Consider the following 15936-nt stretch of genomic DNA (forward strand, 5'->3'; position numbering starts at 1 on the left):
TTTGGGCATTCAAAGAACTGCATCTTTGTCTGTTGTAACATGTTCGGAGAGAGCAAATGGTGGGGTGAATAACTTTTTTCTGCTCATTCTTTGTTATTTTCATTGTCTAATATTGTGACATTATCAAAAGTAGGATCACTTTATTAGTGGATAGCAGTATTACTTGAATTACTGCTAGGAAAAACCTTTTGCTGCTTTTGTGTGTCCCTTTTACCCTAGTGGAGATTGCGTAGCTTTCTGATGTTAAGTTCAAATGTTTAGAAAAGCACGAGTCAAACACTGAAAAATCACCAAATGAACTTGAAAAATGTAAGTTTAGTTTTGCAGTTTAAAAAGAACTCTTTCACTTCTCAGTTTTCATTGTGTAAGGGGCGCCTTATAATGGTCTGCCTTTTAATCCCATGCCCTAGATGCTTGAAGGAAAATAGATTCTCACCTGGTTATTTATCTACAAGTAATACAATATGAAGACATCAACTGTGAATTTGCTGTTGTCGTTCCAAGACGTGGCTACACAGTCTTCCTGCCTTGCTGGAACCACAAGGTTAATGGTAAAACAGTGGTTTGGTCTTTGTGATATTTTGTGTCTCTCTCCTTCTCTCTCTGTGTTTGGCTTCTTTGAAACTTGTACCTTAGCATTGCACTTAGGATAGATGCCATCAGTCACCAGACTGGCAATGTATAGCAAGTGATGGCTATAGAGAAATCCAGGTGGGTTAACTGGCGGACCCAAAAGACTGAAGAGACGAATGGGCATAGATGCTGAATGGAAGAATTCGGAAAAGGGGGGAATGAACTGGGGAGGGCGCGGCCACGCAAGCTTAGCTCAACAAGAGCAAGCCAGGCGATCACAGGAGATCTAAGCATGACCAAGACAGAACCAAATTAATAGTGGGCGTGGAGAGAAAGGCGTTAGATCACTTTGTTCAAACTAGAGGAGTCTGACGTTGCAAAGGGACCTGGGGTGGTCAACAGGAAGATTTGGCAACTGCTCCTTTACTTTTCTCCAAGAACCCTGGAGCCTGATTTCAGTGGACCTCTGTAATGAGCTCATCGCAGCACCCTTGGTTTCTAAGGGCAGATGAACATTTTAAGCTGAAACTTCTACAAGAGAGGTCGGAAGTACTTATGCTTGGAGACATGAACTCCAGCCTTTTCTTAAGATCTTGCAGCCAGTGTTTGTCCGACAGCAATGTGCCTTACACTACAAAAACCCACTGAAACTAACGTGAGAGAGTTTCTTATGACACCTATAAGTAATCTGAAAAGTCAAGTGAAATATGTCTAGGATTCTCGAGGGTTGGTGGAGAAAAGTGTTTCTAAACAGACTTTAAAACATCACTGGTAGGAAAGATAAGACCAAAAGGTAGAAACGCAGCACTGCTTGCCAGGGGGAGCGGGAACAATGCAAAATGAGAAGCAGATAATTCCCTGATACCAAATCTAAGTAAGCTATCCAGGATAAAACAAGGCTCCTTTTTTTTAATTATTATTTTTAAAGCACCTGTTTTACAAGTGCTGTCATTTTGGATTGTCACTACCGAGAACAAGCAGTCTTCTTGCCAAACCCAAACTGTATCCGTAGTCTATCCAGCTGTTTTATTTTTGAGGTACCTGTCATCTAGTTACCCAATTCGAACCTGATGCTGCAGAATAGCACCTGCCAGCCCAGCTCTGCTGCTGCCCTGCTACTATCCACTGACCTCTGCTGGGCAAGGCACACAGTTCAAGTTGAAAATGTGGTTAAAAACCTTGCTCAACCAGGACTTCTGTTTATTTTGCTATTTTTAACAAATCCTGCTGTGTTCCAAGGTACAATTGCAGCATGCGTCGTATGGGCTTGTGACTCCTGAAACCTGTCCGCACTTAAGGACTGCGGTTCCTTCTACACTATGTAGCCAGACAAATTCTCTGCCAGATGCTCTCAGTAAGTCAGAGTTTACTTTATAAGTAACATATATTCAGTGGAAATCCAGGCTAAATATTTTACGAGTTGCTGCATGTGCGTTAACCCTAGCACCTTTCACCAAGTGTCCATTAATTTTATTAAAAGTAAAATAATTAAAATTATGATCTCGTTCCCACTACCAAAGGGAAAGGCAGATGCTGGCAGCATGATTGCAGGCTGTTCTGAGATCGTGCTGATTTACACCCATGCAGCTCTGGTTGGTATCCATTATTGGTAGGAAAGAATGCATTTTACCAGCAGTTGTGTATGGTCAAATGTTACCAAAATGATGATGTTTAGTCCCAATATCTGCTAACCTGTACTGCACTGGTGTCTTAATTCATAACCTCGTGAGGAGGTCTGCCTCCCAGATCACTGATCTTTATATTCCCTTGTGCTTTTCACACCAGAATATGTTTAGCGGTGGAGTTAGAAACTGAATGCTGGAATTTGAATATTTTTTGAAGAGAGTATGAAAAATACTCTTTAAAAATTAGCGCTGCTTGAGAGGTTAAGGGGAAGGTTTTTAAAATCTCTTTTGCAAGTGGGTTGCTGCACTGTTCTTTCTGCGGCTTCCGATTAGAAGGGACTGAGCATTTATTTGCTTCTCTAAACTTCTTGTATGAAATATTGTTTAATTGCTACCATTGCTGCTGATTTAAAAAGTATGCATAATACCCATTATGAAAGATGCACGTTGCGTGTTTGTGATTAACGCTCATAGTGTTTGCTTTGGTTGTAACCCTCAGTGTGTTTTCACTTCAAGTGCAGGCTTAAGCAATGCATTAATTTCACCGTATTTTTAGAAGATGGTCAGCTTTGTTGTTTCCGTAGCTATGGAGCCCACGTAAGGAAGCCATGGCCTTCCATTACCCAGCTGTTGGGCTAAACCCCTTCTGGAATCCCCATCATGTCCAGCTGTTAGGGTCAGATAGCTTCAGAGGCAAGTGTAATGCTGCCTTGGCAGGGGGTCTCCACGAGGACACATATCACTTCTGAAGGAGCAACGTGGGCCTCAGAAGCTCCGTTTGATTTTGTTTCAAGGGATGCTGGCAAAGCTGTGGAAGCCCCAAAATTGCCCTTACGGGCTGGTCATCCGCTTCCGAAAGACCAGTTTTTGATAATGCAGATGGGCATGGGATTTTCCTCAGTAAGCTGTGCCAGGGCTTGGTGAGTAAATAAAAAAGCAAAACACAGAGATCAGTAACTCTGGGAGACTGGATGTATTTATGGGAAACAGACCTGTGTATTCCATGTGAAAGAGAAGCAAACCTGGTGTCGTTGGCCAGATGCTCGGCAAGAGCGAGATTATCCTTCATAACTGGAAAATATTTTATCTTTTTAAAAGTGAGCACCGATGTTATATTATTTTTATATGCCAAAGGACCCTGTTCTACAGGCACACATTCAGAAGGTTCTTAGATTTGATAAATTTGAGAGCGAGTAAGCCTTGCAGTGGTACTGCTGATACCAGATATAGATCACACAGATACGAACTGCATTATCTAGAGCATTTTTATTCTGATTTTGAGTTGTGACGTCATGGGCAAGCCTGGGAAACTGTTGATGCAAATTAGGACGTAGGGCTGAGGTCATAATCTGTTGATATCTCAATTCTCTACAAGCGAAATAGTTATGGCAGCTATTTCTTTGGGCCACTCTTTGTCTGCCTCCTATATTTAGGGTGTCAAGTCACTGCAGGAGGAGACTGCCTCTTTCTAGGTGTGTGAATACTTAGCTCTGATCTTGTTTTTGGTTTATATGGCACAAATAGCAAGTATTTGTCAATAGTGACAAATGTAAAAATTTGTCTTCGTTTCCAGTTCCTAAAATGGTAGTGGAGGTATCAAACAGTGTCTACAAAACAGAAGGTGCAGGCTTTGAGCGTGGATATTGAGGGGAAGAGACAGCTTTGTGGGAGCCTTGCTGAAAGAAAGACTGTGCTTGGGGAGAAGGAGGGGAGGTTTGGAAGGGATGAAGGAGAAACTGCCCCTCGTTGAGGGAGGAGGAATGCCTGGGGATGAGGTGTTGCATAAAATCCTCAGCAGAGGAGTGAGAGGGCATTTAAGGCTGAGGATCAGGAGCGGGGTCACTGGCAGTGCTGGCCACGTTATTTTACAGGCTGGTGACACTGCCAGCAGCGCCGGTATTGCTTTGGCCTGAACTCATTCCTGGTTAAGTATCGGCACTGAAGAGGGCCGCCTAGGTCTCACCTCTCCTCTGGGCAGAGGATTCGGGCAGGCACCTCCAGCACGTGATGCATCCTGCTTGGGGTCTACACCACCCTCTGGAGATGCCTCCGTCTCCTGAGCAGAGGGGGAGCCCGGGATGAGTGGGTGTCCACCTTACAGTATTGGTTCCTATGTGGTGATGAATGAAATGGTTCCTCTCACCCATGTCAACACCGTTCCTTCCCCAACTAGAGGCTTTCACAACCCAGAAGGTAATGGACAAAAGCCAAGACTGAAAACAAAACAGGCTTTTCACACTGTATTTTTACCTGATTTATTTATGTTTTGAGTAGAAGTGTGTCAGCATTTTCAGGAAAGACAACAAGTAGACTGTTCCATCCCATTGACAGTCTGATTTTTGCAGATTTCTGCACTCTTGTTTTTTTACAACGGGAAGGAATTTGGAAATTTTTTTTATTCTTGTAATACATTTTTTTTCATGACAATCTACAAGTTTTTCCTGCCTGGTGTTGTTTGTTTGAAAAGCAATTGTTCCTGGCTTTTTATTTCACTTTTTTGTGACGGCACTCACCCACCTTGTCCTATAAAAATTAAATCAGATGGATCATGTCAGAGATCAGCTGAGCTGGGATGAGGTATATCCTTTCTTAATCTGGGATGAGGTATATCCTTTCTTAATCTGCAATGCTGTTGTAAAACTTTCACAGTTCCTAAGAAGACATTGTTTGAACGAGCAAAAAGGGGTAAGTCACGTTAATCGGAGGACTTGTATGAGTAGTGATAGCTTCTTTGCATTGAAATATGAGCCTAACTTACCTAGAAGAAAACGTTCTGGCTCTGCACAGGCTTTGCTAGACCGCGCATTCAAAACACATTTCTTTCAGGACCTTTTCCTTCACTGTAGTTCAGAATTGCCTTAGTGGGTGCACATTTTGAAATACACCTGCCTTGATTATACAAAGGGACACAAATTTTCAGGAGGCAACCTTGAGGAGCAACCAGTGTTGGCTTAACTCTGCTACTGGTGATAACTACAGAAATTATACCATTGATTTCAGTGGGAACAGAATTCAGGTAGCCATAAGTACTTCTGGAAATGTTACCCCACATTTTTAATCAGTTGTATTTAACTAAAACAGTTAATAAAAAAAACCCAAAAGATAAATAATAATAATAAGCAAGCTCCGACTGCTTAAAAAAGGGAAAATCCCTTAAAATCACGTAAAATAAAACCTGCTTTTTTGTAAACAGGCAATACTGAGTAAGCAGGAATTCATGGTCCCATTTAGATGTTAATTGTACTTGAATATTTGAATGAGGATTGGTCATAGGCCTAAAACACCGAAATACTTTAAAACATATTCATAAATAATCATTCCTTATACATCATAATTGTTCTTACTGCATGTCAAAAACATGGACTTCTGTATTCCCCAAAGAAAAATGAGGGATTACTTTTGCTTTCCGCACAAAAATAGTAAAAATAAAGAATTAGCACCACCCTTGAGGGAGTGCCTGGAATACTACCAAATTGTTCTTTATTTGCCTTAGCTTTGTACTTTACAAAAGTCTTAAATATAGGTTAATATGTAAACACTGTGCACGCACTGAGAGTTTGATCCCAGCCTGTTGAAATCAATGGCAAATTTCCCATTAACTGCAGCAGTACAAGACCAAGCTCCAGGTTAGTACGTTACGTACAAGCCGAAGTCATTGAGGGAGCCACGGACTCAGGAAAGCAAAAGCTCAGGTGCTCATTTCAAAACCAGCTGCTGGAGGAATCAGACTTTGCGTCGAAAACCTTCTTGCACATGTTGGAGTTTTCTTGATGGAGAGGGTATTCATTACCTGCCAACAGTTCTGCTTTCCCTCTCTGTGCAGTGTACCGTCTGCCGGACGGTAGACTTTCATACTTCGTCACCTGACGCCTGCAAAGACACAACGTGGTGATCTGGCATTCGCAAATTTATGCAAAATCTGTACCCTGTAGCTGAGGCTAGAGATAAACACTTTACATACAGACGAGATCACACTTCCACAGTGCGTAGGTACAAGCAGAAGATGTTTTTGTATCTACAGAATAACAGATATTTTTTCTTAGGATTTCCCAGAGACCCTCGAGTTCTTTACTTTCTCTCAGGCTTACCATCTTTTGGATCAGAAAAGCCTGAATGGAAATCTGGCACAGGCTCTGCAAATGTTATCACCCTTAGGTCTTAGCAAATAGGGATTAGGAGGGAGTAGTAAACTTCTCACATGGCAATGCAATTACTACTCTGGCTGCTGGAAAGGATCTTTTTTACCTTATTGTGCAGTTGTTTAGCTTTCCGGAAAGTTTGGTGCCTTAATAAAATATGATAGAACACGATGGCTGCAAGAACTTAACACACCAGGTACTTTTGCTGACATTAGTAAAGAGCAGATGATGAAGAAAACTGTCAACTTCAGCTAGTTTACGGCTATGCGCTTCCTCTCTCAACAGCGTAATAGAGAACTACTGCTGGCACAGCTTTAGGTCACTGTCAGAACTGATTGTACACGAGGGAACCAGTGTCCTGCCACTTCAGTTCCAAAACCAAATTAAAAAATGAGACTAAAGTGCACGTTTGGAGCAAGTTGTGATCTTCAGAAACGTCCTTTCTCAATCTCAGGGGTGAGGGACAGGGAAGAAGAGGTTAGCAGAGAGTTTGGTACGCGTAACAGCCAACACTGCACCTTATTGTGTTAGGCTGAAATTTGACCTCTGTTGTTAATCTCTCATGGCTGTGAACACCAAAAGTTTAAGATTCAGGAGCCGGCTGAAACGACACCTCATAAATTGCGTGCTCTTATATCTTACCTGAATGGAGACTCCACTCTGTCCATCTGCATGCAGACTAAAAATGGGTACTGTGAAAACTGCACCGTGGAGATGAAGTCTAATGTCGTTTCTACTTCCAAAGTGGTTTCCATACCAGTTTTTACAAAGAAGGAATCCACCTCGGTGTTACCAGTTAGAAACATGGCTACCCTGCAAATAAAGTCAGGCATTACAGTTAATTCAAAACACATTAAGAAAGAGGAATTTAGATTGCGAGCAGTCCTACCATCCATACATAAAATCTGCCCTCAAGAGCCTGTTCTTCAAGCAAAGGTATATAAGTTCAGATGAGACCAGAGGGAACTGATATTACTGAGGCGGAAAGGAAAAGTGAAGTACAAACATTCTCCCATACAGGTAACTGTTATTTAATTTTAACTCATCTGCAATGTCTTTTATATTTAAATTCTTCTCATTGGGACTACCGGGGCTCAGGAGCCTGAGCTCTCTACAACTATAGCACGCGCTGTGAGTATCTCACCGGTTCTTGACACTGGTTTTGGATTCCCTGTACCACAGGCTGAACTCCATCCCTCCTGAGATGTCAATGGCGAGGCCACCCAGGAACTCTGCGCTGGCGCTCGGCCCAGACTGCAGCTGAAACTCCTAGAGCCATCAGAAAGCACAGGTAACACCCCCCCCCCCCCCGTTACTGACTGCAGACCTCAGTTGTTTCCTTACGCAACATGTCGTTTTGCAGGAACAAAAAGGAACAGAGGGCTTTGCTGAAAGGGTGGACAAAACACCTCTGATGTACCTCGCTCCCCAGAAAATGGGCTGAGGCTGAGATGAGGCACCTTGCATTCTTCCAGAGGCTAATGCACCTTAATTGCCACCACAAATTTGCATTTAATGTATTTGCCATCAGCCATCGAGTGTGCTCATGGCTTCTTGAAATCTCTGTGGCTGGTCTGGAAAGGCATCACACGGAGTCCGTTTCGGAAGTGATAATATAGCTCAGGGTCGTGGCAGCTCATTACTTTTAAGTTTTGACGCACAGCCAAGATTTTAAGGTTCACTGAGCTTGGCAATCTGACTCACGTTATACAGTTGTCCTGCCTCTCTAAGAACTAGTGGATTAATTCACTGTTTTAAAAGAATCATTAATTCAGGGAAAGTCTATTTCGATCACGTCCCTTGTGTACAGGACACTTCCTCCTCTCTCCCAGCTGGTTTTCTCACTCCTTCCAGGTTTCTATGCCTGTGGTATTTTCAGCACCTCTAATGGTGCAGGCTTTTGTAGGATGTGTGAATACCCAATTTCCTCCCCCATTCTGATATCCAGGCACCTTAAAAGTCTCTCTTGTCTTCTTAGTTACTCAGGAGCCCAGTGCTTCCAGCTAATGCTGTCCCAGGATTTAAGAAAGGAGCAAGCAGAGACAGTGTGGTTTCCTAATCCCTACAGCAAAGAGCAACATTTGGGGAGGCTTTCATTCAGGCCCTTAAAGTTTTCCTGCCGTAATCCAGGACTTGGATAGTTATGGTGGCTGTGTATGGTTACTTCACCTTTTAAGGTAAATAAACAATTTCTGAAACAACCTCCCTGGCAGAACCAATTTGGCAGTCAGTTGCTGCTGAAGTGAGCACCAGATTTAACGTAAGAATGCAGTGGGCTGGCTGTGGTTTATAAATCCAGCACGCCCCCAGCACGCGTGGTCATGTTGTCCTCCAATTTCTTATTTTCACCCAAGTAAAAATCACAGGTTGGAATTGTGGCCTTTCTGAAATCAAAGGGAGTTTTTCTATTGGCTGCAGTGGGGCAAGGAACACTTTCCTTGTTGGTATGTTTAGGTTTGGAGATAAAGCTTGTTTTACTATATTTTACTTTGCTTTTAATTGGGACTGAATTGGTGGGTAGCTGTTAACGAGCAAGGAGGTAACAGTATACATTCTGGCAGAGACATGTACACACAACCAGAGGAGCAGGTATTTTTAGATGCATTGTCAAATCACACCTAATAATGTTAGAGTAGGCTTGGTCTGCAGTGCTTGCACAGTTTACGGCTTTAAAGGCTACCTAGAATGAAGTCAGGTTTGTCACTGAAACCAGCAGAGAAGCTAAAGAGCCCTTGCCTTGTGTTTTACTAGCTCATCTATTTCCTTCTTTAGAGCTCAGTCCTGTCCTTTGCCTCGTGCAAATCCGATCCAGGCTGATGGGAGGTGTAAATCACAGGGACCCAGCCTCCTCAGGAGCAGTATTTTCATTTCCCTTCCTATTTTAAGTTTTCTATGTCACCTGCAGTGCAAAATGTGATCCGAAAGATCAGAATCAGTACTATGTTACTGTTTAAAATGCTAAAACATTGTATGTTTCAATAAAAATAAGTTTCTTTATATACTGCAGTGACAGCGCAACTGTAATGCAATGCAGAGATGGCTGAAACAGGCACTTATTTGGGAACTGGCTATCTTCCACCGGGGTCTGGCTTTCAAATGGCTTCTCTGACCTATTAATACAGTATTTAATTTCTCTGTGCTTCTGGCAGGTGTGTTGCCTAGGAGAAATATTAACACTACTGAACTTTAATGGAGGTGACTTAGAAGTCTCAAAAACAGTTTTATGAGAGCTGTTTATTTTATAGAGGGAATTGTAACTTGTGGATGGTTACTCTTAGCCCTCAAACAACTCTGTCAGAACGGGCAATGGCTGTAAAATACACTCTAACTTCAGTTTGTGGAGTTATGTGAGAAAAGCTGTTACAGTGGTGGGCAGGAGCGTAAGCTTTAGAAGCAATACTATTAACTTGGAAATCACCTCTCCAAAATGTGTCTATTGTGATTACTGCAGTTGTAAAGTTAATGAAAGGAAGCTATTTTCCAGGGGCGGTAAGGTTATTTGGTGGATTTGACAGCACTTTGACTCAGTTTTGGTCTTTCTATGCAAAATGGTCCCTACAAACAGCAGTAGGGGAACACAAGTTTTATAATATTTAAAAATCCCTTTTCTGAAAATCAGACTACACCAATGCAAAAATTGCAACCCAAATATCATACAAGTTCTTTTCTGACTATTCAGTTGCCCTGTTTTTAAGCTCCTGTCTTGGCTTCCAAGGCATTCTTTTGGTGTTTGATCTCAACTGCGCTGTCTGTGTCCTAACATTTTTTGCCTGTTGTGAAATCCCACTGCGGTCACCAGTGGCACGCTGAGTTTTGGTATAGAATGGGCACTGTTTCCCCTGCCTGGTTTTCTTCTTTGAAAGAAGATAAATCCACGTTTGGCTTGGTTGTCTCCAGTATGAATTTGTAAAGGGGCTTATGTTCCAGGCAAGGCCTGTCCGTGCTGGCCAGGGAAAGGGGAGGTAGTATTCAGCTATCAAGAATCTAGATTAATTATGGCTTTCCTGCACTGTTTTTCCTCAATTCCAGTGTTACACCATTTACACCTCCATTCTGACAGTGTTTTCTGGTACAGCTGTAATCACAGTTCAAGAACTTGACAGGGGAAAGCATTTCTAATGAAGCTTGACTGGGTTATGTGGAAGTGCCCAAGGCGTGTTGATGTAGCTGCTGACCTGGAACATAGCTGTAAAACCTTTCTTAGAAAAATGTGCTGTGTTTAAAATGCAGCTCAGCCTGACGCTGTGTTCAACAGTGCTTTAAACAGTTTTTGCCTTTGGGGGGGCTAGAGGTAAGAACAAATGCCTTTTTGGTTGTGAGGCAGCAACTGTGCTAGTGGCAACCCAAGAGAGAAAGCATGGTGGGATCCCATCTCATCACACTGCTGCTCAGGCTTCCAGAGAGTCAGCGACTGACCAAAAATGTTACACCCTGATATTGTTAAAAATGGCACGCAGTCCCAGCCCTGATGTGCCCCAGACTTTTGTGAAGTTCTTCAAAGACGAGGAGTGGAGAATCTGCTGGCTGGCAGAGCTCTCGGGGTGCCCGGCCAGCTGATTCAGCTGGGGTATGTACGGAGCTTGGTACATGCACAGCAGTTGGAAATATTTAGTTCTGTAAACACCATGCTCGTATGCTCAGGGCTGGACGTGATTATCTTTCTCATCTCCACAACCTGTTTGTTAAATAGGTCACGGTAAAGTTTTTGCCCATAATCTGCGTGTGAACTGTAAAGCATTGTTGGAATGAGCTTTAGTTCGCCAGTTTGTGCACTACGTGGGAAGCCCTCTAGACTTCTAATACCGTTATAAAGGGGCTGAGCTGGGTTCAGCATGGGGACAGCTGTCAAGTGCAGGAGATGTTTCAGTGTAATTTTGATCAGGGTGGATTTTCTCATCATCTGCTTTTGGCAATTTCTTTTGCCAAGAATTAAAGGGGAAAAGTAAAAAGTAAAGTTTGAGCCTGCAGATGTTTCATGAGCTGAGGCTGCTGCTAAATTCACAGGGTCTAAGGAGATCTCTGCTCGGAAAGAACGAAAATATCAAACCAAATGCTGGCCCTGCACTTTCAGAGACATGGCTAGATTTTTAGTCCTCCAATAATACATTATGTAGCCGGGTATATTTGTATATGAGTCTATGCTTAAGCATAAAATTAACAGATCATTTGGGGTGACAGTTGCATACAAATCATGTAATCCTCATTTTAATTCCTGGTTTTGCCTAGCAATAAGTATTTGAAATTTGGACCTCTTAGCATTGTTCTTTGAATGTCAGTTATCTGGGAAAGTTTGAGTATCAGTAATTCATCTGTTCAGTACCTGACAGTTATTGCCTATTTGGACACAGGGTCCTTGGACAACTTGTGAAGAGGAAAGCTTAGGTGGCCACACAGGACAATACCTTATTACAAGAAACTGTGGGAGGGGACGCCATAGCTGATAGCCATACGAGTTTTCTACAGGAAACACAGTTCAATTTGCTTTTATTCAGTGTTACTTTGCTTTCTAGAATGATATGTGTTCTCAACTTTGTTCTAGATTGCTTTTCATGTAATTTCATTCTGGTTTTTAATACCTGTGACTTTTCTATTGCTCCCATAGTAGGAGAAGCCTACGTAACATCAATCAGGTTTATCAGCATCTAAAAGAAAGAAAATACGATGCCCTGCCGTAATGGTGTGGGGGAGGGAGCATCTATGCTTAAGAGACAGAAAAAGAAGCAAACAGTGTGCTGTTAGTACCTGTGAGTAATCTGTCAGGAGGACAAGTCCTTTCACCACGTTCATGGAATCTCCAGTTGCCGAGAACATTTTAGACATTAAATCACCATACCCTTGGAAAAATGTAACTGGCCTCATTTGGACATCAAACAGAATGGCTGACATGCCAGCAAAGGAGTCCAGGTTTTCCTCGCCTTCATCAGGAGTTGCAGCTATTATGGACTCCAGACCTTGAGCTTCAATCACCACCTAAGAAGCAACAGTGATACAGAATCAATGAAAACACTCTGCCTGACCCAGGCTGTTAAGAACCCTACACATTTTCTTAGCGTCTAAGAGCCTAACTCTAATTTATGTAGTTGTAGATTAAAAAGTACAAGGTTAAGACGCAAGGGAACTAGGTGAAGCAGCTAGAAAAATGGAAAATAAAATAATCTCATGGCATGTTTTTTCCCTTTAGATGCAGGCAGAATTTGCCCATGTGCAGATCATAATCCAGAGCCTACTTTTCTTTCAAACATATTTTCCTTTATTCATATGACTATTTTCCACAGGCGGCTGGGAGGAAAACCCAAAGATGTTATGTTATTCTATGTTATACCCAAAACAAAATTTGATTTTACAAAAATTTCAAAAGCTTTTACTAATTACATCAGATAAACAGTGCAGGCTTTGACCAGAGACAGAACTTGATATGTGATACAGAACAAAACACCTGTCTTTTTGACTGGGGCAAACATGCCTCACTGGCTGCTGTGAGTTTCTTTTTCCCCTGTTATTGGCTTGTTTTCTGCCCAGTGCAGCAAACCTTATGGTCTTAAGCATTAGCTGAATTGATTTAGAAATTGTAAGAAGAGGACCACATACTGGCTTAGTTTTTATGTACAGTGTGGCAGTTACCTGGATGGCATGAAGTTCAGCATTTCTATCAAAAATACGGATGTTCAAGTTACTTCTCCTTAGAATGCCAGAGCCTGAATAGAGGATGTCAAGGCTGTATGTGGATGATATGTCAGGCCCACCTTAATTAAAAAAGAAAGAAGGTACCTGTGACTAAACTAGTAGAATAATCAAATGTTTGGGAATACAAACAGGGTTAAAAGGCAGTTTCATGGTTACATACGTATAATATAGCCAGAGTAGGCAGAGGAAGAGCCCATCTTGGAGAAGCGATCATAGTTATGAGCACGCATGTCCTTTAGAACTTTCCGAACTATTTTGCTGTGGTATTTCAAAACAAACAAGAACACAGAGACACAAAAATGTTACGGTACCAAAAGTATTCCTGCTCTATAGAAATACCAAATTTGAGAGAGGGTGAATTTCTCAGTAGGAAAGAGGGTCTTCAAAGCGCTCACATTTTCCCACTAAAAATCTGCCCTAACCCAGAGTCTGGTTTCCAATTTCAGCTGCTCCCTGCAGTCACAGGTAGAAAGGCAAGCAGAAGTCTTGCTTGAAAATGAATGGTGTTGAGAAGAAGAGATACTTTGGTTATTTTCATTCTAGTGCTGTGATGTTTAGAATTTTTCTGGTTTGCTGTTTTTTAAAATACAAAAGCAAGGGCCTCATTGAGAGAATTAAGACCAACAGATGATGTTTCTTACAGTAATGCAAGTTAGATGCCTAATTCTTATTTGTACCTCTGAAAATGTGAATAGCTATTAAATGAATGCAATTGAAATGCAGAGATTTATTCTGAAATATCAATACTTAAAAATGACACAAAAATCAGATGTCCTTTTGTAATCTCCTTGAATTTTACAGTAGTAATTAACAAGAACCTGTGTGTTCTTCAGGTTTCTGCAAAGAAGTAAGGGTGAGCAATATTTATTTATACTGAACTTAATGTACCTCGAAGGCATTTCAAATTCAAGTATATCTTGGATCATGGAGAGCATGTACTTGTTCATTTCCGGAGGCAGTTCACCGATGGAGAGCAGGATGTTTTTCACTTCCATGTAGGATGGGTTACTGTTTAAGATGATAGCAGCTGCAGTGGTTCGCACTGTCTTTTCGTGGACTTTACGGTTCTGGTGGTATATCCTGTTCATTGTTGCCTTCACCTGGTCAGGAAACAGATTATTCAGTCAGTGCTCACATAGATGACTGGGCAAAGTATAGATTGGAATCTCATTTACAGTATCAGCTTAAGCTAGCTCCATAGCTAAGGCTAATACATAAAATATACTTTCAGCACCCTGTTTTTTGTGGTCCTTTGGGAATGCACGAGATATGTATAGCTCAGTGACCACATGGGCAAGTGGGGCATCTGTTATGTTCTCCCAGCCACAGTCCAAACACAGTCTTCTGCGATGATTTTTACAGCAGGGCTGTAAATAAGTACTGTGGCAGTGGTAACACCAAAAGAGGGATTTCCTCGACTGTTAAGGAAATAGGTAACTTAAAAAAATAAAGAACCTTGCGATTTTAATTTCTAGATAATGCCTATGGTGGCCTCGTGTCCCTGAGAAGGTTGTGACACATTTTTGTTACAGATAGGTCTATGGAGAGCCACGTAGCCCCATTGACAGAACAGCCTCCAGCATGTTTGTTGCAGTGCAGCACCCTGGCCGCTTCAGTCACAGCTACCAACCATAGGTATGAAATGGGATGCATGATAATGTAGCAGAGGCAGGACCTCATGTTCCGTTATTTTGTATATCTTCTCTTACTCTTGGAGGCTGCAAGGTAAGACGCAGCTATTTCATCCTTCCTTACTTCATCCATTCTCCCTGGCTATGTGAAAGCACATGGAAGAAGAGGGGTTACGCAGGTGCCCAAGTGTTCCTAATGTCCTCTGTAGGGAGAGCTCTTGGTAAGGGAGCCCAGTTTTCCCTGCAGACTGCCTGCCACCTTCAATGTCTGTGTGTGACTCTGGAGCCAAAGGCTGACTGGGACTGGCAGACTGGGAGCTGGGATTTGGCAAGCAGGAATGTGTAGAGTTTTCTGGCTGGAAATGAAGTGTGTGTAATAATTTCCTGGAGGTAAAAAAAAACCCAACATACATGGGGTATATTTAAAAAGAGTGGGATGGACGAATGAACTCTGTTAATTTATGCTTTATGTTTAATACAGTCTCTTCTGTTTCTTTTCTTGGGCAGTATATTTTCTTACCTCTTTGGTGAGAAAAGAAGGATCATATCTCTGTAAGGCAGTGGCAGCAACATTGCTGATGGGCCCTTCTTCTGACTCGGCGTACTTCAGAAGCAGTGGAATTGCTTCGGGAAGGAGTGCGTTCTTCAGTGCCAGCAGGTACATCCTCACATTGTCGTCTTTCTTAGCCTTCTCCAGTCTATTTAGAATCATCCTTTTGGCTTCCGCAACGGCCTAAAGAAAATCAACAGCACGTTTAAATGGTGATCATAAATCTACCTTTCCCCTTGCAGAAGTAGGAGGGGCAGGGCTGGGTTCTAGAATGTTTCTGTTTCAAACCATCATTGCACAGGGTTAGCAAAGGTGTCATTTGTAACCTTTATGTGGATGGCTTCCTTCAAGCATAACTGAAGTGGCTATAGCCACAGTGACACCTGGTCCGTAGATTTATCGTTTGCTAGCTGCCCCTGCTCTGATTTGGTGACTGATTCAGTGACTTCACAGGTCCTACTTGTGGGGCCAACATGTTCCCCCACAACAACAGACAAGGGAAATGTTCTTTAGTGCTTCATAACATAATGTTATGAAAGTGCTTGGCAATTAACAGGGGAAGGAAAAAGGGATTCCTGAGGGCCATTCAAGTGTTCTGTGTCTTTTCAGCAGTGTGCTGCAATCGTGCAGCACAGATCCAGCAGGCAGCAGTGCCTTGTCTGATCATCCTCATCTTCTATCACCAGCATCTAGCCAGGCCGTGGTTAAGGTGATAGCCTTCCTCCTGGGTTGTT

The 15936-nt window shown here is 42.3% G+C and overlaps 1 protein-coding gene across 3 annotated transcripts in view; it reads right to left on the reverse strand.

Annotated features, from left to right (window-relative positions):
- Positions 1–4437: 4437 nt before the first annotated feature.
- The window catches only part of MTTP (microsomal triglyceride transfer protein), a 28152-nt gene continuing 16653 nt past the window's right edge, over positions 4438–15936 (reverse strand). The window contains exons 11-18 of one of the 3 annotated variants that reach the window (XM_075421461.1): positions 15173–15385; positions 13910–14121; positions 13182–13279; positions 12959–13080; positions 12080–12307; positions 7482–7606; positions 6980–7150; positions 4438–6068 (exon numbers count right to left, since the gene is read on the reverse strand). In XM_075421461.1, the coding sequence (XP_075277576.1) occupies positions 5900–6068; positions 6980–7150; positions 7482–7606; positions 12080–12307; positions 12959–13080; positions 13182–13279; positions 13910–14121; positions 15173–15385 (1338 nt within the window). In that variant the 3' untranslated portion in view covers positions 4438–5899. Of the gene's footprint in view, positions 6069–6979; positions 7151–7481; positions 7607–10166; positions 11980–12079; positions 12308–12958; positions 13081–13181; positions 13280–13909; positions 14122–15172; positions 15386–15936 lie in introns of those variants that run through there. The other 2 variants (XM_075421460.1, XM_075421459.1) reach the window with 2 other exon arrangements.

This window comes from Opisthocomus hoazin, chromosome 5, assembly GCF_030867145.1.
Source record: "Opisthocomus hoazin isolate bOpiHoa1 chromosome 5, bOpiHoa1.hap1, whole genome shotgun sequence".
NCBI classification, from domain to species: domain Eukaryota; kingdom Metazoa; phylum Chordata; class Aves; order Opisthocomiformes; family Opisthocomidae; genus Opisthocomus; species Opisthocomus hoazin.